The sequence below is a fragment of the Staurois parvus genome, unplaced genomic scaffold (assembly GCF_062004578.1).
Source record: "Staurois parvus isolate SC_StPar_1 unplaced genomic scaffold, SC_StPar_1.0 ptg000362l, whole genome shotgun sequence".
Lineage (NCBI taxonomy): Eukaryota > Metazoa > Chordata > Amphibia > Anura > Ranidae > Staurois > Staurois parvus.
Genome location: NW_028318158.1, coordinates 1,083,315 through 1,110,678, shown reverse-complemented (window position 1 = coordinate 1,110,678; position 27,364 = coordinate 1,083,315). Strand labels below are relative to the sequence as shown.

The 27,364-nt window shown below is 43.1% G+C and overlaps 1 protein-coding gene across 2 annotated transcripts in view; it reads right to left on the bottom strand.

Moving 5' to 3' along the window:
* The window catches only part of TGFB2 (transforming growth factor beta 2), a 208,447-nt gene extending 182,182 nt beyond the window's left edge, over positions 1-26,265 (bottom strand). Inside the window, exon 1 of one of the 2 annotated variants that reach the window (XM_089685013.1) lies at positions 25,156-26,265. In XM_089685013.1, coding sequence (XP_089541139.1) covers positions 25,156-25,546 — 391 coding nt within the window. In that variant the 5' untranslated portion in view covers positions 25,547-26,265. The remainder of the gene's footprint in view (positions 1-25,155) is intronic. The other variant, XM_089685014.1, reaches the window with a different exon arrangement.
* Positions 26,266-27,364: the final 1,099 nt, after the last annotated feature.

Genomic DNA, 27,364 nt, shown 5'->3' with positions numbered 1-27,364 from the left:
TGACATTACCAGTCATATAATTACAGTGATCAGTGATAATAGTATACATGGTCACTGTACTAAAGTCACTGGCTGGGACAACACTGGCTAGGAAGGGGTTAACATCTTGGGTAATCAAGGGGTTAAATGTGGTAATTTGTGTAATATGTGCTGCTTTTTGCTAAATATCTCTCTGTTTCTTCTACCTGCTTTGCAGGGAGGAGAAATAGAGAGATTGTGCAGGGCTATGCAGAGCCCCGTGTTGACTGTCATCACAGGGCTCTGGGCTGTGATTGGACACAGATGATCAGCAGGTCCCAGCCATGAATCATTGGCCAGGACCTGCTGACAAACTGCAAACACAGCAGAAGTGACAGGGCAGGGGTGTGCGCACGCAACCTTTACCCGGAGGAGGCCAGAGATGTACAGGAACGTTGCTGTGCCTGTGCAGACCACCCGTACTCAGTATATTGCAGGCGGGTGGTCCGCAAGAAGAAAAACTGCATGAGGGATTCTTTACTATGTGGAATTCCCTTTCACAATCAGTGGTAGCGGAACTGTTAACAATTTAAAAAAAGTCTTAGATAGGCATCTGAGTGTAACCAATATACAGGGATATGGGAAGTGCTAAAGACATAAATGCATACACACACCAACACAGGCTGAACTGGATGGACTCATGGCTTTATTCAACCACACACACACACCACAAGTAAACATCTAAGGATAGTATGCTGCAATATATGACATAGTAGTGCTTGGGTTTTGATAGACAAAGCAATAACTGGGTTTGGCATGTGCTGCATCCACAATGGATTTATATCCTTCAACTTTAAAGTGGAGCTTGAGGGTTTCAGGATAATGTTGGATAGAAATTAATAAAGAGAGAATAAACTAAAGTGGAGGTTAAGGGGTTGGAGTGGGGGACCCACGCAAATACAGGGAACACATCTAAACCCCCTCCATGCAGAGAGTACCCTTGCTTAGAATTGAAAGCAGAACCCCAGCCCAGCAAGCCAAGAGTGCAAACCCATCAAGCTGCCCTTTCACTTTCTTTTTAATAAAACGCTGCTTTATTTACAAGGCTCCCTGCCAGAAAGGAGGAAAAATGCAATTTCCTCAACGGAAGCAATGTTTTGCATCTTCTTTGCTCAAGTGCTTTTTATCCATGAGGAATGGGCCCAAGAAGGAGGTGAATAATTTCAATTTACTTCCTAAATTCACAGAGCGCTTCTTTTTCTCAGCTACTTTTACGTGTTCTAAAAATCTAAGCTGTCTCATGCCTGAAGTGTAAAGGGTCATTATGATGACACAGGCAGCGGACTGGCTGAAGGCAAGCCTTGAATCAATATTTTCAGCTCAGGAAAAATGTATGGTGGTAAAGCTGGGCAGCAAAAAAAAAAAAAATGCCTGGGCAATAACCCCCCCCGCACCATGCATTGAAAGGGTTAAATTCTCAATTAGTCCATAGCAGCCATTCTCCGCATTTTTACCCAGAAGAACCTATGAGATAACTTTCAGGTTAGGGAATCATTGCTAAAATCAATTTATTGGAGATTAGCAAGAAAAATGCCCCTTACATTGGTGGAATTCCCCCATTATAGTGATGCACTGTATCAGAACTGTACTATCTCCCTTTATTTTGTAAAGCGCTATATAAATCCTGTATTATAATAATAATTTAAAAAAAACTACTTTTCCTCTCAATCCACCAGATAATGGAGATGAAAAAAGGAAGACATGTTTGAAGTCCAAACTGTATGACAAGTATGGCTTCCTTCGATGATACAGTGGATAAAAAAAGCATCTCCCTGAAGAGACAGAAAAAGTGTTACTCACAGGAGTATTCCACAGGAGTGTTATTTTCCTTCAATGAACTACTAATCTCATCACCTCCCATGTAAAGCAGAGAAAGACATGTTTGAAATCCAGCCTGGGTGACAACCATGGCTCCCTCTGTAGATATAGTACAATGAGTGAGTGTTGTCACCCTAGGACAGAAAGTGGTATTCAGAGGATCATCAGATGAAAATAAAAGAATGAAAAAAGAAAGCAAATGCAGCTACCACATCTCAGAATTGGTAAATTACAATACATTTTTGTTTGTGGGCTTGGATATTCTTTAAGGAGAAATTCCATTCTATATTGCATTGGTCTGCAAACCGCGTACCGGATGTGGCCCTTTGCTTGCCTTTTTCCGGCACTTGGGGCACTATCCCTTTCACTGGCACCAAAGACAGGGCACTAATCCTCCTACTGACATAAACAAATGGGGTACTATTTCTTCCACTGACACCATAGATGGGGAACTAATTGTCCCACCACCACCAATTCTAGGGCACTATTCCTCCCACTGACACCAATTTTGTCGGGCACTTTTCCTCTCATTGGCACCTATGATGTAATTTTTTTACTCCCACTGACCACCAACCCTATGGCATTGTTTACTCCCACTGATGCTAAGGCATTTTCCACTCCCACTGGCCACCCTAAAGTCTGAAAGGCAGAAAACTGGCCCTTTGTTTTGAAAGTTGCCTGTTATATACGAACCCAATTACTAAAAGCTGTAACATGATAGTGTCATGGTAAATGTCACTGGAAAGGGAATCCATTGTAATGAGGGAGTGCCAGGATATGCAGTATTCTGCAACATAGAAAAATGTATCCTTGAAGTTATAGAAGGGGTTTAGATAGCTCTATATGTAACCTAGAAAACTACTTTAAATGAATGAAGTAAATAAATCAATGCTCTAGGTAATGCTGAAGCTATCTGCCAATGCAGGTCACAAAAAACACAAGTACAGTAGTATGCAAACAGTGCACAGCGGGCGAGTCCCTTAGGCACCGTGTAGTAATTCACACAGAAGGAACCCATTATCTAATGAGTCATGTTATAACATGTCAAATAAAATGATCCTACTATTTATGATAGCGGCCTAATAATCTGGCCTGGAATTGCTCAAATATCGGGCACGGAGCAAATTACATGCCGACTCACAGCAGCTAATTAAAAAAATCTTGCAACCGGATATTCACATCTGTGACACGGAAAGACAAGCCTAAAATTAATTGTTTTCAGAAGACGTTTTGGAAGACTTTCTGAACTACCATGTACAATGTACTGTGGCTGATTAAAGGGCAACACCAGCCAAACAGCTAAATACACAGATGAATTACATGTTTTACCTGATAACGGATTTGTACTTCTGTCCATCCAGTCTTAAGATATACACAGCTCTATCAGACGGATGACACCACTTTCTTTGGTAAAGTTATAGAGACCCTATCACCAACTTAGAAAAGTTACAGGTAAAAGCACAGAAAAATCAAGTATTTTAAATGCTTATTTGTAGTGTTCTCCTTATCATATATGAATTTTTAATTACTTGCAATGTGTTTTTATTATTGCTAGAAAATGTGACCACTCCAGGAATAGTCAAATCCCTGGCAGGGCTGTCTTAATGAATGGGCACACCAGGGCACTGCCCAGGTGCCCCAGGTGCATGGGTCCTCATGATCACAGCTAGGACAAAGGGGAAGCCAGGAAATTGTTTTGGGGGGGGGGGGTTTCACTGGCGATTTGGACACTTGTGCCACTTGACTCTTCTTTGACACTCCTGTCAAAAGGAGAAGTGGCTGTCTTCTGCTGGAGAGAGGATTCAGCTTTCTCCTCCCTCCTGCAGGGGGCAGAAGAGAGCCCACACTGAGACTGAGAACTCACCTCAGTCTCAGCATGGGAGGGAAAGGAGGAACTCCCTTTATTGCACGTGGGAACAGCATTTTTGATCTGTGAGTACAAGAAGGAAGAGGGTGGGCACAACTCTAATGAATGGGGACACTGTGATGGGGACACTGATGGGGACATCTAATGTATGGGGACACCTGATGTATGGGGACACTGATAGGGACACCAAATGAATGGGGACACCTGATGTATGGGGACACTGATGGGGACATCTGATGTATGGGGACACTGTGATGGGACACTGTGATAGGAACACTCTGATAGGGACACCTGATGTAAGGGGACACTGTGTTGGGGGCACCTGATGGATAAGGACACTGTGATGAGGACACCTGATGAATTGGGACACTGTGATGGGGACACCTGGTGTAAGGGGACACTGTGTTGAGGACACCTAATATATGGGGCGCTGTGATGGGCACACCTGATGTAGGCTGCTGGGGCCCCAGTGCATTACTTTGCCCAGGGGCCCATGATGCTATTAAGTTAGCACAGATCCCTTGCACTGTCCCCTCTCTTATTGGTAAATAATGATTACAAAACTGCATTAATTTATGTCTGCCTGGAGTTCAACTATAAATGCAAGGCTGAAAAATGTATGCAAGAATTCTTACCTACCAAAATATTTATTCAGCAAAGAACATTGACTTGTATTCAGTCAGATCTATTGGATAGCATAAGTACTGATGAAAACAGTTCTCAAAGCCCTCAATTGTCATGATCCTATGTCACTGACCTGCCTCCTATCCAATTAATACATCAATGAACTCAGAGGTGGTGTCTTGGAAGGGAGAGGCAGGGCCACAGGGAATATTGCACTCTCAAGCTGAATTTCTTGCCTCTTGCCTTCTAATAGGTACAACAAATAGAAATCTGCTTGCACAGATGCTGTTTCCTCCATCAATTATTTTTTTTCTAAAGACTGTACCGCCATTTTATATCAGGGCTGCAGCTGAAAATGGCAATCTCATCATTCAACAAAACTAGTTGCAGACTTCAGATGGCATTTACAGTTATTTCTATAGTTGTTTTAAACACTGGCCTAATCTTGGAGGAAAGACTAGTAGCCTAAAATAATGGACCTGACAAACTGTAAGTTTCCAGGAAAATGTTCCATTGCTACAACCTGTAAACAAAACCATCTCTATCTAAGCCAGTAGTCCCCAAACTGCAGCCCACAGGCCGAATGCAGCCCTATGTGTGACCTCATCTGGCCCTTATACTTTCACTGAAATGATTGGGCACTAATCCTACCACACTCTATTTATTCCACTGGCACATGCAGTGATGAGCCATATTTCCTCCCAGTGACAGATAGGCACAATATCTCCCACAATCTCCATTGATAGGACAGTATTTCTTCTGCTGACCACAGTTGCTAGGTAATATTTTTACTCCTTCTAACCACCAACCCTGGGGCATGAGCCTGAGGCATTATTATTATTACACAGTATTTATAAAGCGAAACAGTTCACTCAGTGCTGTACATTACAAAGTAGGACAGAACGTGCCACAGTACAGTAACAATACAATGCGATACACGAGGGGTTCGAGGGCCCTGCTCTTTCAAGCTTACAATCTAGGAGGGAGGGGATAGTGGTACAGGAGGCGATAGCTGTGGGGGATGGAGTGGTAGGGAGAGTGGAGGACGTCAGCAAATTAGCAGGGGGTGGGGTAGGCTTCCCTGAAGAGGTGGGTTTTCAGGGTACACCTAAAGGAGAGGAGAGTAGGTGATAGTCTGATGCGTTGGGGCAGGGAGTTCCAGAGGATGGGTGACACCCTGGAGAAATCCTGGAGGCGGGCATGGGAGGAGGAGACCAGGGAACTAGAGAGAAGGAGGTCTTGTGAGGAGCGGAGTGTGTGTGTGGGGCATTCTACTACTCTCACTGACCATAATATGGCCTTCCAAAAGTCAAAAAGGACAATGAACTGGACTTTTGTTTAGAAAGTTTGAGGACACCTGACCTAATGCAACCAGATCAGGAAACAATTATTAAATGTATGGCTATATAAAGAATAGGTTGATAGAGAACTGGATCTAAATAAGGGGGTAGGAAAATACATGAGACTACATCAGATTCTAACTAATCATCAAGTGACTTTTCTGCCAAGGTTTTCAAGGGATTAACTCTAAAAATGTTTGTTTTGTTATGCCAACAGAGGAAAAATAAAGTTGCAAGTAAATTGTTTTTGTACCATCTTTTCAGCTCCCATCTATATAGGTGGACCTTGCAACATGTGGCCTTAAAGTCTACTGCATGGTCTTCACAGTGGTCTCCATCCTAATGACATAGCAATGACTTTTTAAGGACCCTAATACAATACTGATGGTGGACCTTGAAAAACATAGCAATGTAACATAACCTATACATTTTAATATTCTTCAATTATTATTATTATTATACAGGATTTATACAGCGCCAACAATTTGCACAGCGCTTTACAATATAAGGGAGAAAGTACAATTACAATACATTTCAGTACAGAAGGAATAGGAGAGTCCTGCTCGTGGAGCTTACAATCTAAAGGAAGGGGGAGGTGATACAAAAGGTGATAGCTGCGGGGGAAAATCTGGTGGAGGTGTTTCAAGTACAGTTCTTAGGTGGAGGTGAGGTAGGCTTCCCTGAAGAAGTGAGTTTTCAAAGATCACCTAAAGGCAGACAGCGTGGGGGCTGACCGGACATACTGAGGTAGGGAGTTCCAGAGAATGGGAGAGGCTCTGGAGAAGTCCTGGAGGCGAGAGCGGGAGGAGGTGATGAGGGAGCTAGAGAGGAAGATATCTTGGGAGGAGCAGAGTGGGCGATATAGCTAGGGGCAGTGTTGTGGATGGCTTTGTAAGCTGTGGTTAGTATTTCAAATTATATACGTTGGGTTAGTGGAAGTCAGTGGAGGGATTGGCAGAGAGGGGCAGCAGTCGCTGATCGGTTGGTGAGGTGTATGAGTCTAGCAGCAGCATTCATAATAGACTGAAGGGGGGATAGCCTGTGTAACGGTAGACCAGAGAGCAGGGAGTTGCAGTAATCGAGGCGGGATATAACCAAGGCGTGGATGAGTTGTTTTTGATGTCATTGCAATGTAGCCAAAGCACCTGCTGATGACACGTTATGGTCCAGGCCTAAACACTATATGGCCAAAGTTATGATGACATCTCTCCAAATGACTGAGTTCTGGTATTTCCATTGAAGGGTACTGTTATTGCTATAGCATGCAAAGACATTTTAGTCAATTGTGCACTTCCATCCTTGTGGCAACAGTTTGGAGAAGGGGCTTTTTTGAGCCAGTAAAACTGTGCCCTTTGAAAAAAAAAGCCAGCTCCATAAGGAGCCCTGACCTCAATTGCACTGAACATCTTTGGGATGAAATGGAATGCAAACAAATTAGCAATCTTCTCATGAAACATCAGTAAACTGATCACATAAATGCACTTTTGAGGAGTGAAGGCTATTTAGCCACAAGTGAAGCACCTTACCATCTTGCCTATTGTTTTAGAATGGGATTTCCCACAGGCTTATATAATGTACAGTAAGTACGATGGTCAGTTGTCATTTAGGCCATATAATGGAGTCCTCCTGGCCTGGAGATCTGTTCATAGTAACCCTGCAATTTCTGTATCAGCCAATATGAACGATGGGCAGGAATTTACATTTTATCTTCACCTTTGTTCAGGGTCCAGGAATGGGCCTTGCCCCCTATCCAGTTCTTTAAAAAGTTAAAAACCAAAAAAGTTCAAGTCAAATCCCCTGCTATGAGAATAGCAGGTGGGCCAAGACTGAACTCAGATATTGAGACATTTCCACCAAAGCCCCCAGGAGATGTGAGAAACCAATAGGTCATCAGGTTTTGCCAGCATCTACAAACCCATAATAACAGTTTTGGGTGGATTGACTCCTAAGCAGTAAAAATAATAAAAACAAACTCTCCAACTTTTTCACCTTTGTCCTAAACTAACCTGGACCATTTTCCAAAGGAATCAAAATGAAGACATTGCTTTAATTGGATTGACCTATGTGCTAATTTCTTATTTCCCTGAGCCAAGGCCTCTGTTTGGCTTTGGAGCTAAGCCATTAAATGTCTGTCATTCTTCAGCCTATAATCAATCATCAGACTTAATTCCTAATCCTTTGCCATTGAAGGTTAGAATCCTTTTTCTTTCTAGCAGAAGGTATAATTATAGACAGCATAGCTTGGCTTTATGTGCAGCAACTTGCGCTTAGCTAGCATTGTTCATCAGAGTCAGATCTGGATATGTCTTTCAGTAGCTTAAAGCCTCTTTTTCACTTTGTGTACATAATTGTAACAGATGTGAAGTCATTTGCAGTTTGGCGAAGAAAAACTCAGATAAGAGCGATCACAGTGTGCATAGATGAAAACGTTGAGTCTTAAAGTGTTACTAAACCCACAACAGTAAATTCAGTCTGTAGATGCAGTAAAGCATGCTTGTTATACTCACTGTGGAACCTAAGGGGTTAATCCTCTGCATTGTGTAAAAAAGATGTTTGATCTTGTCTTCTCTGATTCTCCCCTTTTTCCACATTCCCAATTTCATCTCATCATAGGACAGAGCCTCAGGGACACTCTGCGCATGCTCAGTTTGGTGTGCACTGTTAGAGAGTTTTTTCTTGGGAGGGTGCATGTGATCAGCAGAGGGCCAATCAGTGCTGTCCAGACAGACGGTCAGGGGTTATGCAATCTCATAGAGCAGTTAGAGGAGAATGAAAACTCCTCCTACAAGCTTTAACCAGTTTATAGCTGGACACCGATAGAAGTCACAAGACAGCTCTAACTGCTGATGTGAAAAGGTATTTTGCACTTTATATTTTCTAAAATAATTGCATTTTCATGTTCTGTGTAGTGTGGGAGACCAGATATAGTGAATAAAGGGTCCTGGGTTTAGTAACACTTTAAGACCTACACTGTCACTACACTGGGCCACGTTTAACATACAACCCTTAGCTGTCAACTTGAAGAGATCCTCCTTGGCACTTTACTGGTAAACTGGTAGACAGGTAAGTCTAGGATCACAGTCTCACCAAAATCAGTTGGTCATCAAGTACCTGAAATTAGGTTTTTCCCCCACACAGCCACGTCATCCATTCACAGATCTATCCACATGGATCTGTGAATGGAAAGACTAAAATTTCCATCTGCCACCGTAGCAGAAGGACTCACAAATCTCAATACAATACAAGTGCAGTGATGTCATTGCACTTGTAGTTCATTGATTACTTTCTCCAGTCCAATAATGGTAGGTCCAATATGGGGGTGAACCTATAGCTTGGATGTAAGCAATGCGAGAGCCTGTGCATTGCACTTGTGACATACTGGTAGTGGTTTCAATACTCTGCAGGCTTCAATGCAAAATTATATAAATACACATTTTTTTTCTTTAATGAAAGTGGGTCCATTTAATAAAAAGTTGCAAAAGGTAGATTTTAATAATACCCTCCCCAGCAGCATATGGTTTTCTTTCCTTTGCACCTCCTCTGTAGGTACTGAGAGCAAGGGAGCATGTGCTTCATTGCATGCAACAGAGCTGGTGCTTGGCAACTGACCTATAGAGACAGGGAGAGTCCTCTTTTAAAGTAAAGCTGTCAGAATGGAAAATCAGTAAGTTATCAAACATTTAAAAGCAAGAACCTAAAGGGTACTTGCACACTTCTTTCTCTTGTCCTCAAACTTTCTAAACAAAAGTCCAGTTCATTGTCCTTTTCGACTTTTGGAAGGCCATATTATGGTCAGTGAGAGTAGTAGAATGCCCCACACGCACACTCTGCTCCTCACAAGACCTCCTTCTCTCTAGTTCCCTGGTCTCCTCCTCCCATGCCCGCCTCCAGGATTTCTCCAGGGTGTCACCCATCCTCTGGAACTCCCTGCCCCAACGCATCAGACTATCACCTACTCTCCTCTCCTTTAGGCGTACCCTGAAAACCCACCTCTTCAGGGAAGCCTACCCCACCCCCTGCTAACTTGCTGACCTCCTCCACACTTCCTACTACTCCATCCCCCACAGCTTTCTCCTCCTGTGCCACCATCCCCTCCCTCCTAGATTGTAAGCTCGAAAGAGCAGGGTCCTCAATCCCCTCATGTTTTGCATTGTATTGGTATTGTTCTGTCACATGTTCTGTCCCCCCTTGTAATGTACAGCGCTGAGCAAACTATTGGCGCTTTATAAATACTGTATAATAATAATCCAATCACAAAATCTCATATTATACTTATCATTTTAATGCAATTTCACAAGTCATTCTCACACAGCTTTCGTGAAAAAAATAACTTGTAATCTATCTAAGGTTCCTATTAAAGTATGTAGGCAGGTGTGTTTTTTTTTCTACATTATAGGTGGCGCTCAATTGAGTGGCACCACAGCCTGAAGAAGCAGTCCAAGGAAAACACCCTTACTCTAGGGTTTCCTGGGTCAGTGCATTCCCCCGGCCCTCAGATTTTGAAGCACTTTGTGCATGTGGCTAGTCTAGGGAGAAAGTCCCTGCTGGCTAGGGAAAGCTACTAGCAGTAGGGAAAGGTTCCTGTAGAGGAGGGAAAGATTAGGCGCACACTATCCTGAATATCATCTCCCTCTTTGGCCCAGATCAGCTAGGCTGCGCATCACCCTCTAAAACAGACGCTGTCGGCACCTCTCCTCCTCCACATCTGAGTACAATGAACTGTGAGTTGTTTCCCTAGCAGTGCACTCCCTGCAGGGTGTTTGTAACAGTGGCATTCTGCGTAGCCTCCCTGGCGGTATTCCCGAGTGTAGCTCGGGGTAAACTTTCAGTACCACAAGCGGTAACCCCGAGCTACACTTGGGCTTATTATGCGGCGCTGCTCCGGGATCTGTTCTTCTCTTACCTTGTCCTGCGCTCCCGCGATGTCCCTCCTGCAGTGTCTCCTGTAATGTCCTCCGGCGGATGCCGGCATCTGTTTTCTGGGTTCCGTCCCCTGCGACGTCGGGACGTACGGGGGACGGAACGGTGGGAAATTCGAAAATGACAAAAAGTGACATTCACTAAATACACTAAAATCACATAGTATTACATTACTGTATCAAACCATTTCACATACATTTTGTCCCGAGTGCTTTGTCCTGCGCCCTGCCTGCATTTTTACTGTTCCTTCTGCCGGGAAACTGAGAAACGTCCATGACGTCCAAAAAGCGTCCCTTTAGGTCAAAATCAGTTTTAGACCAGCTAGAGAACAGCGATAGTAAATAAGAACTACTTGCAGAATTGAGTGATATTGATTCGTGGGGAAATTTGTCATCAGATACTGAAAACTATCTTGCGACTTTGCTCAGTGATGTGCGAACGTGGCGCTATATTTCAAATTTCAGTGTTTTTGGTTTGATTATAATATTGAATTAAATTTATTATTATATTATTATTTTTTATGATTATTTATTATATTATAATTTATGATTTCGTGTTTCAAATTTTAACATACCCGGGATGTTTACTAGACTCTTTTTCGGACAGATTTCAATGAGTTAATCCTAAAAATTACAGACCTACAATAAAAAAAAATACATATTTCCATGCAAAAAAATGTACCGCTTTGAGCACAGAAATATGGACATAATCAGACCGCTAGGGAGGTTAATACAAGTTCCAAATTTTGCTGCAACTGTGCTTTACTACCCACACCACGTTGCACCTCCCCACAAGCACTTTCTATCAAACTGTGACAATGCACTGTCCCTGTGTACCAATTTCTCCCCAAGCGCTCACCCTGTCAAATGTACATCAGGTGGAAATTATTAGAGGCTTTGCCAATGCTCAAAGCACAGGTATATCACTATCAGGAAGTCAGCACTGAGCAATTGCATACAGTCAACATTGGAATATGTTTAGGTAGACAGCCAGTAGGCTGCCGTGCTAAAATAAAAAATGAGGAGCACCCCATGATTCAGAAGTGGTTTGAGGGTGGGAGGTTGGGCAAATATGACCAGGTTTTATGTTACACCCCATATATCGGTGTAACTTTAAACACTGTCCCAAAGGTGGCCTAAGCCTTTAAGGTGAACCCTTTGCTTTGCCCTGTATTGACAAAGCACAGGTTTGTTCGGGAGCAAACTTGCAAGCATAAAATACCTAAAAAAATAGATTTTTCCCTTGTATAGTGGGCACTCCTTGTCATTTTATAAAGCTCCTTTCAGCCCCAAAACCCAGGGGCACCATAATATGCAATCACTGACCAAGCTTCTATGGTTGTGGACTTTGTGGTCAATAGTGCCACCAATCACAGAGATAGACCAGGTGATAGAGGTGGCCCCAAACCCACAACTATTATAGCCTGATCACTATTGTCAGAAAAGAGCTTTCCAGATTGTGGGGTTTCATATGTGCCCTAGACAACAGTGTGGTGACATGCAGGCCTCTAGAAATGGCTGCTACCTATGAAATATAAGCACCACTATTTTGTGCTCATAGGTCCTAAGTGGGCAGCCCAGCAGTGAATCTTGCCAAATATAAGCTTCATAGAGCAAAACTGGGACAGTGTCCAGAACCGTTGATGTTAACCTTTAGTAGCTGTAATTGATGCCTAAATTTCGTCACCTTTCATGATAACAGAAGAACTATTCATTTGTAAGAAGCCAAGCTGTGCAGTCTTTGCCGCTGTCCCAAATAGAACCTGCTTGTTATTACAGCTTCAGAGTGATTAAAAGCACAATAAGAGACATCTCAAGCATTCTGCAGGTAGGGGAAAGTTAATGCTCAACTCCTGGCAAACAGTTGAAATATGCACATGTGAACTGTCTTATCAGCCAAAGGATTATGCAACAAAAAACACCTCCAACCTGCAAAGGACTGTAGCCCAGAAATGGCCCGGTTATGGCCTAGTAATCAAGCAATTCTTGATTATTTGCAAAGTCTGTAGAATTCCTGGCAAATACGGCACTGACTTTGACCACTCTAAACCAAACCATTTTAAACAGTTATCCAAAGCCCCACAACTCTATGTAACTTTCTCCTATAAAAAGAGTTTCTCACTTCTAAAAGCTGGCCATGTATTGTCATAGTTTGGCCATTTCCTGCTAAACTTGCTGAAATTCAATCCATGGGTGGCTTTGCCATCAGCATCCCATTTGACAAAATTCAACTCAAGGATCAAAGGAGCTGAGCAGAAAATTGTATACTGAAGAGTAAATGCAGTCATTGAGCTACAGCCACTGTTTAGTTATTCCAAGAGACGCGGGCGCAGGCAGGGGAGATTCGCTCTTTAGCATGGATTGAAGGATCAGTTAGATTTCTTTTGTTCAGCCTGCAGGCTGAATGAAATAAATGTATGCATGCATGGCCAGCTTTAGTCACAAGTGGCAGCATGAATATAACAAATTAATATCATTTTTAGATTGTTTCCAGTGCTCATTTGTATTACATGTAATGTGTTCACTTTAATGCTAAAAATAACGGCAGTTTTCCTTTTACCTGCAGCTAGGAATGATGTCTTGAAAATGATTACAGGACTATTACAGCTGTAGACTGAAAATAGTTTTGAAAACATTCCAAAAAACTCCAAGCCAGTGAAACAGAAAAAGCTTTGTACATAGGAGCACAATGATGATCTTTCATCTTATATGACATGACATGCCGTGCTGTACTTCCTTCGAAGAGTTTATACAGCCTGGATGTGCCTATAAAATGGAAATGAGCAAAGCTAAGATAAGATTCAAGATTACAGCAGCTGGTTCCACCCTCCCTTCGTATACAAATCATTATCTGCCGTGCTGCCTGTAGGGATACTCTGGCGTTTTAGGAACAGCAAGGCGAAAAAGAAAAAAAATGAGGTGCTGCCAATGTAAAGAGGTCCCCATAAAGGAGAACATTATGGGATTGATTTACTTAAACTGGAGAGTGCAAAATCTGGTGCAGCTGCGAGTGGTAGCCAATCAGCTTCTAACTTCAATTGGAAAAAAATTGGAAAAAAATGAAAAGTGCAGCACTATAGAAAAAAACAAATAAATTGTTCTTTTAAAATGACAAACAATAAATGTCCGATATAATCATATCAAGTTAAATGAGTAGTCCAGAAAGCAACTTCAGACAGCTCTGATGTCATCCAATATCCCAATACGAAAGGAATAGATAGATTGCCCACTTACCAGAAGCGCAATCTTAGAGCGCATATAATGATCATGTGTAGCCAAGGTCCTGTATGGATACTGCCTGGAGATACACTGATGACTCAGTACAGATCAAAGAATGGCCGCCGGACCTCCTGATCCGGCGGCGTGACGTCAAGGCGTGCGTAGGCTCCTCCTAGACGCGTTTCGTGTCAATACACGTCTGCAGTAAGGGTGAGGCCTACGCACGCCTTGACGTCACGCCGCCGGATCAGGAGGTCCGGCGGCCATTGTTTTATCTGTACTGGTTAGTGCTTTAGGTGTTTTTACTGCCAATTTCATGCATCTGCAGGCTACAGGCACACTAATGTATATGTTTTATCTCTGCATAGTGGTTTTAATAAATTTGTATTGAGTAATACTACACTATGAGCACTTCTATTTTTTACACCTGGCACTGAGCCTTCATACCTCAGCCCCAGCATTTCAGGCATCTGTGTGTGGATTTGAGGAGCTATGTGATCTGACCAGTCCGGTACCCCCATACCAGTGAGGAGTCATCAGTGTATCTCCAGGCAGTATCCATACAGGACCTTGGCTACACATGATCATTATATGCGCTCTAAGATTGCGCTTCTGGTAAGTGGGCAATCTATTACTTTCGTATTGGGATATTGGATGACATCAGAGCTGTCTGAAGTTGCTTTCTGGACTACTCATTTAACTTGATATGATTATATCGGACATTTATTGTTTGTCATATTAAAAGGACAATTTATCTGTTTTTTTCTATAGCGCTGCACTTTTCATTTTTTTCCAATTTATACATAAAGGTCTTGTGGTTCCTTTTAGTGCAATTAACTGCTTATGAAAGTGCGCTCACTAATCTGCCTATATACAGCTTCTAACTTCAGCTAGTTCTATTAAGCTTTGACAAAAAAAAATGGAAGCTGATTGATTTCTGTGCAGAGCTGCACCAGATTTTGCACTCTCCAGTTTTAGTCAATCAACTCCACTGTGCAGCAGTTTGCTCCTTCTGTTTGCCCTTTGAATCTTTCCAAGACTCTTCTCTTTCAAATGTCTGCTGTTGAGGGTCTTCCTTCATTTCAGCATGTCTCATGCTGCTGTTACCTTCTCACTGTTTGTTTAGAGGACAGAGAAAGAGCTCAAAGAACGTATTATTTCCTTACACTATTTAGTTTTCTCTGTGACAAAAACTGTGCTATGTCGACTGGCCGCTCAATATCCATTCAGGGCAGAGCCACCCATAGCCAGACACACAATTGACTGCAGGCCAATGCTGCAACTGAAAACAGGTTTTAAACATCAGTACAGCAACATCTGGATTAGATTAAAAACCATAAATGCCAAGCACACATACAATATATGGCTAGATATTGGTGGACACCTGACCATCACACCTACATGAGCTTGGTGGACATACCATTCCAAAACCATGGCCATTATTATAACATATATAACTACCTCTGCAGCTATAACAGCCTCCACTGTTCTGAGAGGGCTTTCTACAAGATTTTGAGTGTGCCTGTGGAAATGTGTGTCCAAATTGCATTTGTGAGGTAAGGTACGGATGTTGGATGAGAAGACCTGTATTTGGTGTTCTAGTTTCAATAGGGCTGAGGTCAGGGTTCTGTGCAGGCCGCTTGACACCAGTGGTCTCCAAGCTGCAGCCCATTTGCTGTCCTTTATCTGGCCTTTGGGGCACAATTCCTCCCAAAGATACAAGGCACCATTTCTTCCATTGGCACGATGATGAGGCTCCATTCCTTTGGCCACGGTCTGGCCAACCTAAAATCTGAATGACAGTAAACTGTCCCTTTGTTGGAATGTTTGGAGACCCCTGCTCCACACCAGACCCATCGGGGTTTATTTACTAAAGCTGGAGAGTCCAAAATCAGACTCCCTTCTGCATAGAAACTAATCAGCTTCCAGGTTTCATTGCCAAAGCTTCATTGAACAAGCTGAGGTTAGAAGCTGATTGGTTTCTATGCAGAAGGGAGTCTGATTTTGGACTCTCCAGCTTTAGTAAATAAACCCCATTGTGTCTTTATGGGGCTGGCTTTGTACACAGCCATGTTGGAACAGAAAAGGGTCTACCCCCCAAACTGTTATCACAAGGTCAGAAGCACACAAAGGTTTTTGTATGTTGTAGTGTTAATAATCCTTGAACCTAATAATTTGGTCACAATTATCCAAGGGCGCTCAACCTGTGGCCTGCTGAGCCCTCTGATGTGGCTCATAATCTCAAAAATTTACACTGGTGATTGTAGTAAGCTTCTATTCTGATCTATCACAATATACTGTATATGCAAATAAAAATGCAGGGTGTGGCATCGGGTTTACTGCTAAGCTCCAGGCAAACAGCTAGCTTGGTGACCCAATTCTTTGCTACCAAATCTCCACACTTAAGCAACGCAGCTTGGTCACCTCTATGCCTTGACTAGACAGTAAAGGAGAGGCAGCTGACTGATTAGGTCATCTTTCTTATCTTGGGAGCAAAACATGCTGCAGACATAATTGGCTGTTAGTGCTGGCCTTCCTTTTCTCTGTCTGAGTTCTGCTTTGCAGGAGGTAGAAGATAAAGAAGGCTTCAAATGTGGCCTCTGATATCTCTTAAAGGGCCAGATATAGTATTTATTATATGCAATGTTACAGAAGACTGTCAAAGAATGAAGACTTACTACAAAAATGGTCAAAGACAGCACAGTTGCAGACAGAAGTAATACTGTAGGAGACAGTCAGAAACTGGTGATATGTTACATTAAACCGCTAGAGATCGCTGCTACTACAGGCCCTTCACAAAGTAAAGCTCCCACTCCACTGACTGCGGGGGCTCTAGGGTCACACTTCAAACAAATATTTTGGTTTTTGGATTTAAAATTGAAACTGAGTTATTTAATATTTTGAACCTCATAAAACTGCTCTTCATATTGGGACAGAGATGGAAGGGGTAAAAAGACAAAAGAGAGCGCTGAATCTTTTCTGGAAGTTGCCACAGAATTATCTAAAATTCCTTTAAATACCTTTCTTGTCTAAAATTCATTGCAGGAGATTGGCCCCCTGCCACATCTACCAATATTAACTCTATTTGTAGGGCGCCCTTAAGCCAAAAATAATATTTAAAGTGAAAGAAGCCTTAGGATATAGATTTGGTTGCTCACAGTTTTGCTTTTAAAGCTCAGCGATGCTAAAAATATCTCCAAAAATGGCTTAGAGCGGCCTATCAGCACAGCATTATAAAGCTGGGGAGGAGTATAATTAGAGCATACTTGTAATAGCAAAAGAGAAGCTGGCCTGGCCTAATAATAACGGCACGCTCAGAATTCACCAGCCGGCTTTCCCAGGCCACTCCGTTCACACAGTGACCTTGTGCCTAAAATCTGCACTGCTTCCACTAAGGAGGGTCCAAACATCAAACTAGACCCTAGACGAAAGAAATATCACCACCAATCACATCATATACAGAAAGGACAACAAAGACAATGACAACTTCTATCCGGGATTCCGATCTGGAAGAGAAAGAAGAGTGACTACACAGAGAGAGAGAGAGATATGAAAAGCGAGAGAAAGAGAGATAGAGAGATAGATAGATAGATAGATAGATAGATAGATAGAGACATAGATAGATAGATAGATAGATAGATAGATAGATAGAGACATAGATAGATAGATAGATAGATAGATAGATAGATAGATAGATAGATAGATAGATAGATAGATAGATAGATAGATAGATAGAGACATAGATAGAGACATAGATAGAGACATAGATAGATAGATAGATAGATAGATAGATAGATAGATAGATAGATAGATAGATAGATAGATAGATAGATAGATAGATAGATAGATAGAGACATAGATAGATAGATAGATAGATAGATAGATAGATAGATAGATAGATAGATAGATAGATAGATAGATAGATAGATAGATGGACAGATAGGTGGATGGACTCAGATAGATAGATAGATAGATAGATAGATAGATTATAGATAGATAGATAGATAGATAGATAGATAGATAGATAGATAGATAGATGGACTCAGATAGATAGATAGATAGATAGATAGATAGATAGATAGATAGATAGTCACTTTCTTATGCCATCTGTCACTTTCTTACGTCATCTGTCACTTTCTTACGTCATCTGTCACTCCCTCTGTAAATCATGGAATAACCCTCCAGTATTAATTGAAGCATTTTGTATTATGAAGGCTGGGTTAGACATACAGTGTGTATTCAGTTCACAGAAAACACCTTTTATTTATCACCTTGTTCGTACATTCTATATCATCCTTCAAGGCTGGTATAGAATTTTCCTGGATGTTTTCTGGGAACACTAACTGTAGGACTGAGCAGTGACATCCATAACCTGAATCATTCCAGCAGAGCTCCATATCCCAGCTGTGCTCTCTCACTACAAACATCTGTCGCCCTCTGTTGGCAAAAAAAGGTGACTGCATGCAAGTTTTCCCAACTCAGCCCAGTTAACTCAAGTTTGTTTTTCTTTACTGTGCAAAAATATTATCCTTAAAGGTATGCAAAGAAGGAATCTGAAATATATGCAAGGCCTTGCCTAGTATTTATATTCACATGCATATATTACATATCAAGCATGGACGTTTGGAGAAGGTTGCAGCTTTTCACTTATTTTGTTCTGTAGAGCTACATAGACACATCATTTTTTGATAAATATTTGGTGAGTACAGCTTGTGATGAAGAAAATAAATGGTGTATTTGAACTCTCCATTTGACTTCAGCAGGTAACAGCTATTTCAGCCTGGAGCAAGTACAAGGGTGGAGTGTATTTATCGTATTCCTTATTAAATGAACCATGTCACACGATCATCAAGAACAAGGAAACAGCTTGGCTGCCCTGATAAGAGGATCCCAATCCATTTGTATTTATAAAATTCCTTTATTAAGCAAATAAGATTAATAACTTAAAAAATGAGTTGTTTAGATTCTGCAGCTGAAGCAGAAGCTCTCTGTGAACAAGACTGACAGCTTAAATTTAAGGACCTACTTACACTCTTGCATTTTAACATACAGGTTATGATCCACTAAAATGCATGTGCTATGGTTGCCCATAATAGAGATGGTGTCTGTTCCCATCTCAGCACTGCATGCTTATTTCTTTTCTGCTTTTTAATGCATTGGGAGGCCCATAAATGTCAATGCCAACACTTCACAACGCATGCAACATGAGTTTTAATGTGTTGCCAACAGGTGTTAAAAAGCTTTTTAAACATGCATGAATGAGCATCAAAATACATGTCAACGTATGCATGAAAATGCACCTGACTAAAGCTACACAAAAAGGTCTAAATTGGCCCCAAGACAACTCACCTACAGTCTTAATAGGTGCTGATTGACAGGTCTCCAGTCCAAAATGTCCTGCAGTATCTGAGATCATTCAGCTCAGCAAACAATCCACCCTGGAAAGGCTCTATTAAACCCAAGTCCACCAAAAACCTTTATTACAGTTTTTTGTGTGGTTGCTGGCATAGTGAATCACATGCTGGCTCCTTTCGTGGTGAAATGTTGCCAACAAAATCTCAACTTCTGTCCAACAGCCACGACAAAGCCAAATGATGGTGTCACTTTTTCTCAAGGATTATCCATGATGCAGGACACCAAACTAATTAGCTGACGCCTTCATTATGGCTTGTTGGGGTCAAGCAGAGTGGAAATATCAGTTTTGGTGGAGCTGGTCTAAAAACAACGATGCAGCAAAAAGAAGTTATATATCTGTCACGCAGAAGAAGGAACCATCAGAATTACTATCAACATTTTCAAGGGTGGCCTCTAATCATCCATATTAAAGACACGTCCTTGTCCTTATCAGGGTCCTCTAAAGGTGACATTATGACTTTGAGAAGCATGACAGGTGCCCAATGCAACACAAATAAGTCCTCTCCGTTGCTATCAATCAAAGCATGTTTTTCCAAAGACTGGCTCCTGAATTCCAATTCTAATTAATTATTAGGTTAATAATGAATTCAAATATCATGTGAATGAAGACAACCAATGTTTGTATTTGACAGCTTATTGTTACATAGTCAATAATATACAGCAGATACATTGTAACAATTACAGTAAACTCAATAACATTATTATGCAAGACCACCGATTGCTGCCAGTTCAAAGCTCTCCATTGAGACCTGCTGCAAAATGCTGCAACACAGTATCTAGTTATATAGAATAAAAGGGGCACACCATTCCAATAAAGCCATTGTCTATTTAGTGGACAAAGCCTACCACCTAAGCTTTCATCTTCTTCACCTGGTTGTTCCTATACCTAATGTCATCTAAAAAGCCACAAATGTGGATCTGTGAGAATACACGCCAAGTGTACTCAGGTTCTGGACCCCGCACACTGTAGTTCTCAGGATGGGAAGTGGCACCACGATGGAACAACGATGAAAAAGTGGATCATATGAAGCTCAACTTGAAGGTCAATTGAGTTGAAGCTAAAACTTTGGCACAGAACCAGGGTTTCCTAAACAGCAGTACCAGTTCACTGATTAAGTCTATGTTAGGTCTTGAAGAAGAAGTACCCCCAACAAATAAACCAGTGTTGCCCCTGAATAAGCCTGCCATGTTGGGACTGGTAGCCTGGATTGTCCTATTGGCAGGTATAGGAGTCCTTGCAACTTCCCATCTTTGCTAAACTTGTAAACCTGCTACAGAAAAAAACAAGGGTTGGGATCTGGTTGACCTCTTTCACTTTTTTTACTTTTATAGAAAGTTTTGATTTTTTTTTTTTAAGTAGTGTGCAAAGGCCCAACTGCACCAGCAAGGAGTTAACTGTCACCTACAAGACTGCCAGCAGTGCATAGCAAACTTTCCTTTGGCTGACAATCAACTTCCAGAGTGCAGTTCATATTCAGTGTTTTGCTTAATTTTTTTCTCTCCCTTTCTCCAAGTCTTTCAGTGGCCATCAGCTTCTGCAGACTCCTCTGCTTGTCACCAGTGCTTTTCAACTGCTCCCCACAATCCCATCCCACATAAACCACTGAGGTCCTGGAGCACCTGACCACTGAGCAAGTCGGAAACTCTATCCTCTCTAAACCCTGGTGGGATTGTGGCAGAGAGAAAAGCAGCACCAACACCAGAGACAGAAGCAGCTCCAAAGTCAGCTGTTCAACTGGAGACATTGAGCCTGACATGCAAGAGGTTCAAATTCAAAAATATGCAAAGCTCATGGAGTGAGATTATGTTATAAACACATCAAGGAAATACAGCGTCATAAATCTCCATGATTACAGCCAGGAGCTACCGAATGGGAAGACGAGCACATAGCTCTAGGGTGCAAAAAACAAAGTGGAAATAATGGAATCTGACCCGTAGGAGAATGGAAACTACATAAAACCAAACCTAAAATAACTGACTCCTATGTACAATAAATATGATTACCTCTATGGGCTGTGTGAGGGAACTTATAAAGGAGGGGGGGATGGTGGAAGGTGGAACATATTTTATACGCAAGTGGGACAAAGACAATTCAAAAGCATAAGAAAAAACTAGCAGGGTGGAAGTGTGTACATAAAATACAAAGAGATACAAAAAGGAAATACAAACAACTAGATGTAAAAATGTTTCCAAATTTTGTTTGTAAATTTCACTCACTTTGACCTGCATGCATATTGAAGGCAATACTGCAGGATGGAAAATAGAGTGCAAAGCAGCTACATATCTATGAAACCATTCATTCCAATTGAAAGCATCTGAAAAATCTAATCTGGGAAGTACAGTATATAGAAACGTAAACAGTGCATACAACACCACTATTGGCATGCCAAATAAACATCTGACACAGATGTGAAGATGCAGATAAAGTACTGCCCATTAAAGGCTATAAATCTTCTGCACAGCACCTGCATCCAGGCATATCGTACAGAGGGCACAATACTCATCATTGATTCCAATGTAGATTGTTGTGAATGGTCTGAATGTTGCTTCTACAATGAGAAACCTAATTAGGCACCCCCCCCCCCCCCCCAACACACATTAAAAATAAACATCTAACCCTTATATATTAAAAGATATGGCTTTAGTACTAGATGTATGTTTGGGTACAATAACTACAATGGACAATGTAGGTGAATTTGGAATATTACATAAAGTTCTACAGAAAGAAACATTTGGATTTTTGGAAGCAATCACAACTTTCTTAGAAAACATTAAAGTTGTGAAGGTCTGGAAATCTACGTTCAGCACCTAGAATAAACATTTTACTCAATATACAGAGGACACTTTACACACATAGAACATCACTGATTCCAACGTGGGACAATCTATGCACGTCTCAACATTACATTTTAGGGATGCCAAGTACACAAATTCCAAGGATAAGCCCACAGAATGTTTCTGCTGGGAGGACATGGGTAGAACCTTCTATGCAACCATTTGGACCTAACATATGGGCTGAGAACCTGCTGTAGCAGTTGGTAAAGATCAGAACTTTACCTATCTATGAACAGTAGGCAAGGGGGCATAGCACAACATCAACATGAACACAATCACTCAATACAGATGGTCCCATATATGCCACACAGAAGCTTCTACTATGCCAACCAGAAAGCAGTCTATAGCAGCCTCTCTCAACCTTTTCAGCATGGAGGAACCCTTGAAATAACTTGCCAATCTTGGGGAACCCTTGTTAAAACATACTATATCTACAACTCATGATACATTAGTGAGATTGTCAGTGGGAAGAATGCTCTTTACACTTGTGGTCATTGGGAAGAATCACCCCCTTACAGATAGCTAAAAAGACCAATGGTATCAGTGGAAACTTATCTGAGAGGCAGCAATTGCTCATTGCTCAAGGAACACCTAGCAACCCCTGAAGAAATCCTAGGGTTCCATGGACCCCTGGTTGAGAAACCCTGGTCTATAGGGTCATCTGGAAGTAGAAGATGTGCTGACACTGAACACCTGCTGTAGAATTTGGTTAAGAGTTGCACTTCACCTACATATCTATCTATGGATAGTAGACAGAGGGCATAGCAGAGCACCAACATGCACACGATTATTAATTGCTGAGGGTTCAAAAGCTTCTACCATATCAACCTGAAAGCTGTTGGAAGAGGCAATACCATTCTATAGGAATATCTTGAACTAGAAAATGTGCTGACATTGAGTACCTCTGTCAGTTACAAACTGCACTGCAATTACACATCTGTCTATGACAGTATACTGGATATGGAGCCCAACATGCAGAGGCTCACTCAGTGTTGAAGGTTTTATATATGCCACATAGAACCTTCTATCATGTCTACCAGAAAGCTGTTGGAAGTGGGTACAGCATCCAATACAGTCATCTGGAACTAGGTGTACTAGCGCTGAATACCTTCTGTAGAAGTTGCACTGGATCTATATAACTATCCATGGACATTAAGACAGGGGGCATAGCACAGCACCAACAAGCACACAATAACTCACTGCAGAATCTTCTATCTTCCAAACAGAAAGCTGTTGGAAGAGGGAAGCACATTCTATAAGATCATATGGAGCTATACTGTGTGCTGACAATGAGTGTTTGCTGTAAAAACTGGTTAAGAATTGCACTCCATCTACATATCTATCTGTGGATATTAGTAGACTGGGGGCATAGCATGGCACCAACATGCATACAATCACTTACTACAGAAGCTTCTACCATGCCAACCATTAAGCAGTTGGAAGAGGCAAGAACATTCTATAGGCTCATCTGGAAATAGATATGCTGGAACCTACTACCATTTGTAGAAGTTGGTCAAGATCAGTACTGCACCTACATATATAGCTGAGGACAGGAGACAGGGGGCATAGCAGGGCACCAACATGCACACAGTCTTTCATTGAAGAAGCTTCTACCATGCCAACTGGAAAGCTTTTTGTTGAGGGAAGAACAGTCTATAGGATCATCTAAAACTAGAAGAGTGCCTACATATCTATTCACAGACAGGGGCAATAGCACAGCACCAACATGCACACTATCACTCATTGCACAAATCTCTACCATGCCAATCAGAAGGGTTCTGGCACAGGGAAGAACATTCTAAAGAATCACCTGGTTCTAGAAGAATAACTACTGTTACTTTGGGATTGCAAAGCACCTACAAATCTATCAGTAGACTGTGGACAGGGGTATACCACCAACAGGCACTGAGTGCAGAAGGTTCTACCTATGCCACACATGAACTTCTATTATGCTAACCAGAAAGCTTCTGGTAGGGGGAAGAACATTCTACAGAATAAACTGGTGCTAGAAGATGAGTTGACACCTAGTACCTGTGGAAGTTGGTTGGGATCAACATTGCACCTATATGATCTAGCACAGCACCTCCATACACACAATCACAAATTGTGGAAGCTTCTACTATGCTAACCAGAAAGCTTTTGGCAGAAGGAAGAACATTCTACAGGATAATCTGGAACTAAAAGTTGAGCTGACAACTCAGTATGTGCAGAAGTTGATTAGGATCAACACAGAGGGAAGAACATTCTATAGGATCATCTGGATCTAGCAGAGTACCTACTGTTAGTAAGGGATTGCATTGGGGTGCCCTACATATCTATCAATGGAGAGGGGTATACCACCAACAGGTACTGAGTGCAGAAGGTTCTACCTATGCCACACAGAAACCTCTACTATGCTAAACAGAAAGCTTCTGGTAGGGGAGAGAATATTCTACAGGATAAACTGGAGCTAGAAGATGAGTTGACACCTAGTACCTGTGGATGTTGGTTGGGATCAACATTGCACCTACATGACCTAGCAGAGCACCTCCTTGCACACAATCACTCCTTGTGGAAGCTTCTACTATGCTATCCAGAAAGCTTCTGGTAGGGGGAAGAACATTCTACAGGATAAACTGGAACTAGAAGATGAGTTGACACCTTGTACCTGTGGAAGTTGGTTGGGATCAACATTGCACCTACATGATCTAGCAGAACACCTCCATGCACACAATCACTCATTGCAGAAGCTTCTACTATGCTAACCAGAAAGCTTCTGGCAGAAGGAAAAACATTCTACAGGACCATTTGGCTCTAGAAGAGTACCTACTGTTATTAAGGGATTGCACTGGGGAGGACCTACATATCTATCAATGGACAGGGGTATACCACCAACAGGCACTGAGTGCAGAAGGTTCTACCCATGCCACACAGAAACTTCTACCATGCCAAGCAGAAATCTGCTGGAAGTGGTCAGAAGCTTGTCAATGGTCATGTGGCACATGCAGATGTGTTGACAGAGACTAAGTCCTGGCTGGAAGAGTGTGGACACAGCAATGGACAGGTGACACACATGGAGGATATCTAAGTACATAGAGTGTAGAAGGTTAAAATCACGTACTCGCCCAGTGCTCAGGTCCAGGGGCTGAGTGGGGGCACTTACTTTCAGAGGGGAAAGGAGGGGGGAGGAAATCGATTTTGTAAACTTCCTTGGCATAATACTCGTCGTCAGTCCTCTCCCTCTCGCACAGCAGGGCTCTCTGGTTGGCCTTCTCCTGCAGCAGGTCCCTGGTGCTGTTGTAGATGGCGATCACATCCTGGGAGACCTCCTCGGGCTCCGGGTAATCCTCCGGGGGGCTGGTGAGCTTCAGTTTGCTGAGGATCTGTCCCCGGATCGCCTCGATCCTCTTGCGCATGAACTGATCCATGTCTAGGGTGCTGCAGGTAGACAGGCTGAGAGCCACCGCGGCCAGATCCAGGGTGAGGAGCACACTCAGGAGATAACAGTGCATCTTCGGGGGGTCCTGGGGGGGGATCCACACACAGGGAGACAGGTCTGCACCCCGAGATCGCACGCTGCAAAAAGAAACTTTGACAGTAGCCACAAACAAAAAGTTTCCAAAAGTTTATAAAAAGTTTCCAAAAGTTGCAAAAAGTTTTATAAAGTTGCAAAAAGTTTCTAAAAGTTGCAAAAAAAGTTCCAATAAAGTTTCCAGAGTTCCAAAACAAGTTCCTAAGAGTTTCCCGAAGAACAGTTCTCCCGAAATTCTAGAGAAGGTCCCGCAGCCAGGGTCCGGTCAGGAGGAACGGGAGCGGAGGGAAGGGGCTGCCGGTGCAGTCATGGAGATGACACTCTTCTGCTAGAGCTTCCTGGGCTGGGAGGTCCAGGGCTGCCAGGAGTCGGGTCCAGGTCCCCTCCACAGGGAGGCCGGGCTGGTGCTGCATACAGTGCGGGCTCGGGGGGCTCCCCTCTGCTCCGAGCTCCTCCTTAGCTGGCCGGGGCTGTGCAGACCGTTAGGAGGCTCGCAGTCCGCCCCATGCGCCTCTCAGCTCAGCCGGGGAGAGATAACAGGACGGGCTCTCGGGGCCGAACACTCACATTTATAAGTCTCCCCGCACCACGTGTCCGCCTGCCACACTGTGACGTGCTGCCGACTGCACATCGCCGGTCACTGCCGGCTACGGGGGACTCCGCACAGCGGGCGGGGGGACCGCAGCTGACAGACGGGGACTCCCAGCATCCCCCCCTCCCGGCCGCTGTGTGCCTGATCCCGGCAGGAACAACGCTGTCATCTGTCTGTCCCCCCCCCTCCTGTCATATGTCCCCCCTCCTGTCACATGTCCCCCCCTCCTGTCACATGTCTGTCCCCCCTCCTGTCATCTGTCCCCCCCCCTGTCATCTGCCCCCCCTTTCATCTGTCCCTCTCCTGTCATCTGCCCTCCTGTCATCTGTCCCCCCTCCTGTCATCTGTCCCCCCCTCCTGTCATCTGTTCCCCCCTCCTGTCATCTGTCCCCCCTCCTGTCATTTGCCCCCGTTTCATCTGTCTCTCTCCTGTCATCTGTCCCTACTCCTGTCATCTGTCCTCCTCCTGTCATCTCCCCCCCTTGTCATCTCCCCCCGTCATCTGTCCCCCCTCCTGTCATCTGTCCCCCCCTCCTGTCACATGTCTGTCCCCCCTCCTGTCATCTGCCCCCCCCTTCCTGTCATCTGCCCCCCCCTCCTGTCATCTGTCCCTCCCTCCTGTCATCTGTCCCCCCCCTCCTGTCATCTGTCCCTCTCCTGTCATCTGCCCCTCTCCTGTCATCTGCCCTCCTCCTGTCATCTGTTCCTACTCCTGTCATCTGTCCTCCTCCTGTCATCTCTCTCCCCCCCCCCCCCTCCTGTCATCTTCCCTCCCTTCTGTCATCTGTCCCTCCTCCTGTCATCTGTACCCATCTGCTCTTCTAGTCCTGTCATCTGACTTCCTTCCTGTAATTTGTCTGTTCTTTCAACCAGTCCTGTCATCTGTCCCTCTCCTGTCATCTGCTCCACTCCTGTCATCTGGCCCATTCATCTATCTGTTCTGCCATTTGTCTCAGTCTTGTCTTCTGTCCCCATTCTGTTATCTGTCCCTTTCCTGTCATCTGTCTCCCCTCTTGTCATCTGTCCCCATCCTTTCATCCAGCCCTGTCATTTGTCCCTGTCATGTCTTCTGCCCCCCTTCTGTCATCTGTCTCTGTTCTATCATATGTATCTGTCCTGTCTTCTGTCCCCCTCCTGTCATATGTCCCCCCTCCTGTCATCTGGCCTGTCAATTATCTCTGTTCTGTCATTTGTCTCAGTCCTGTC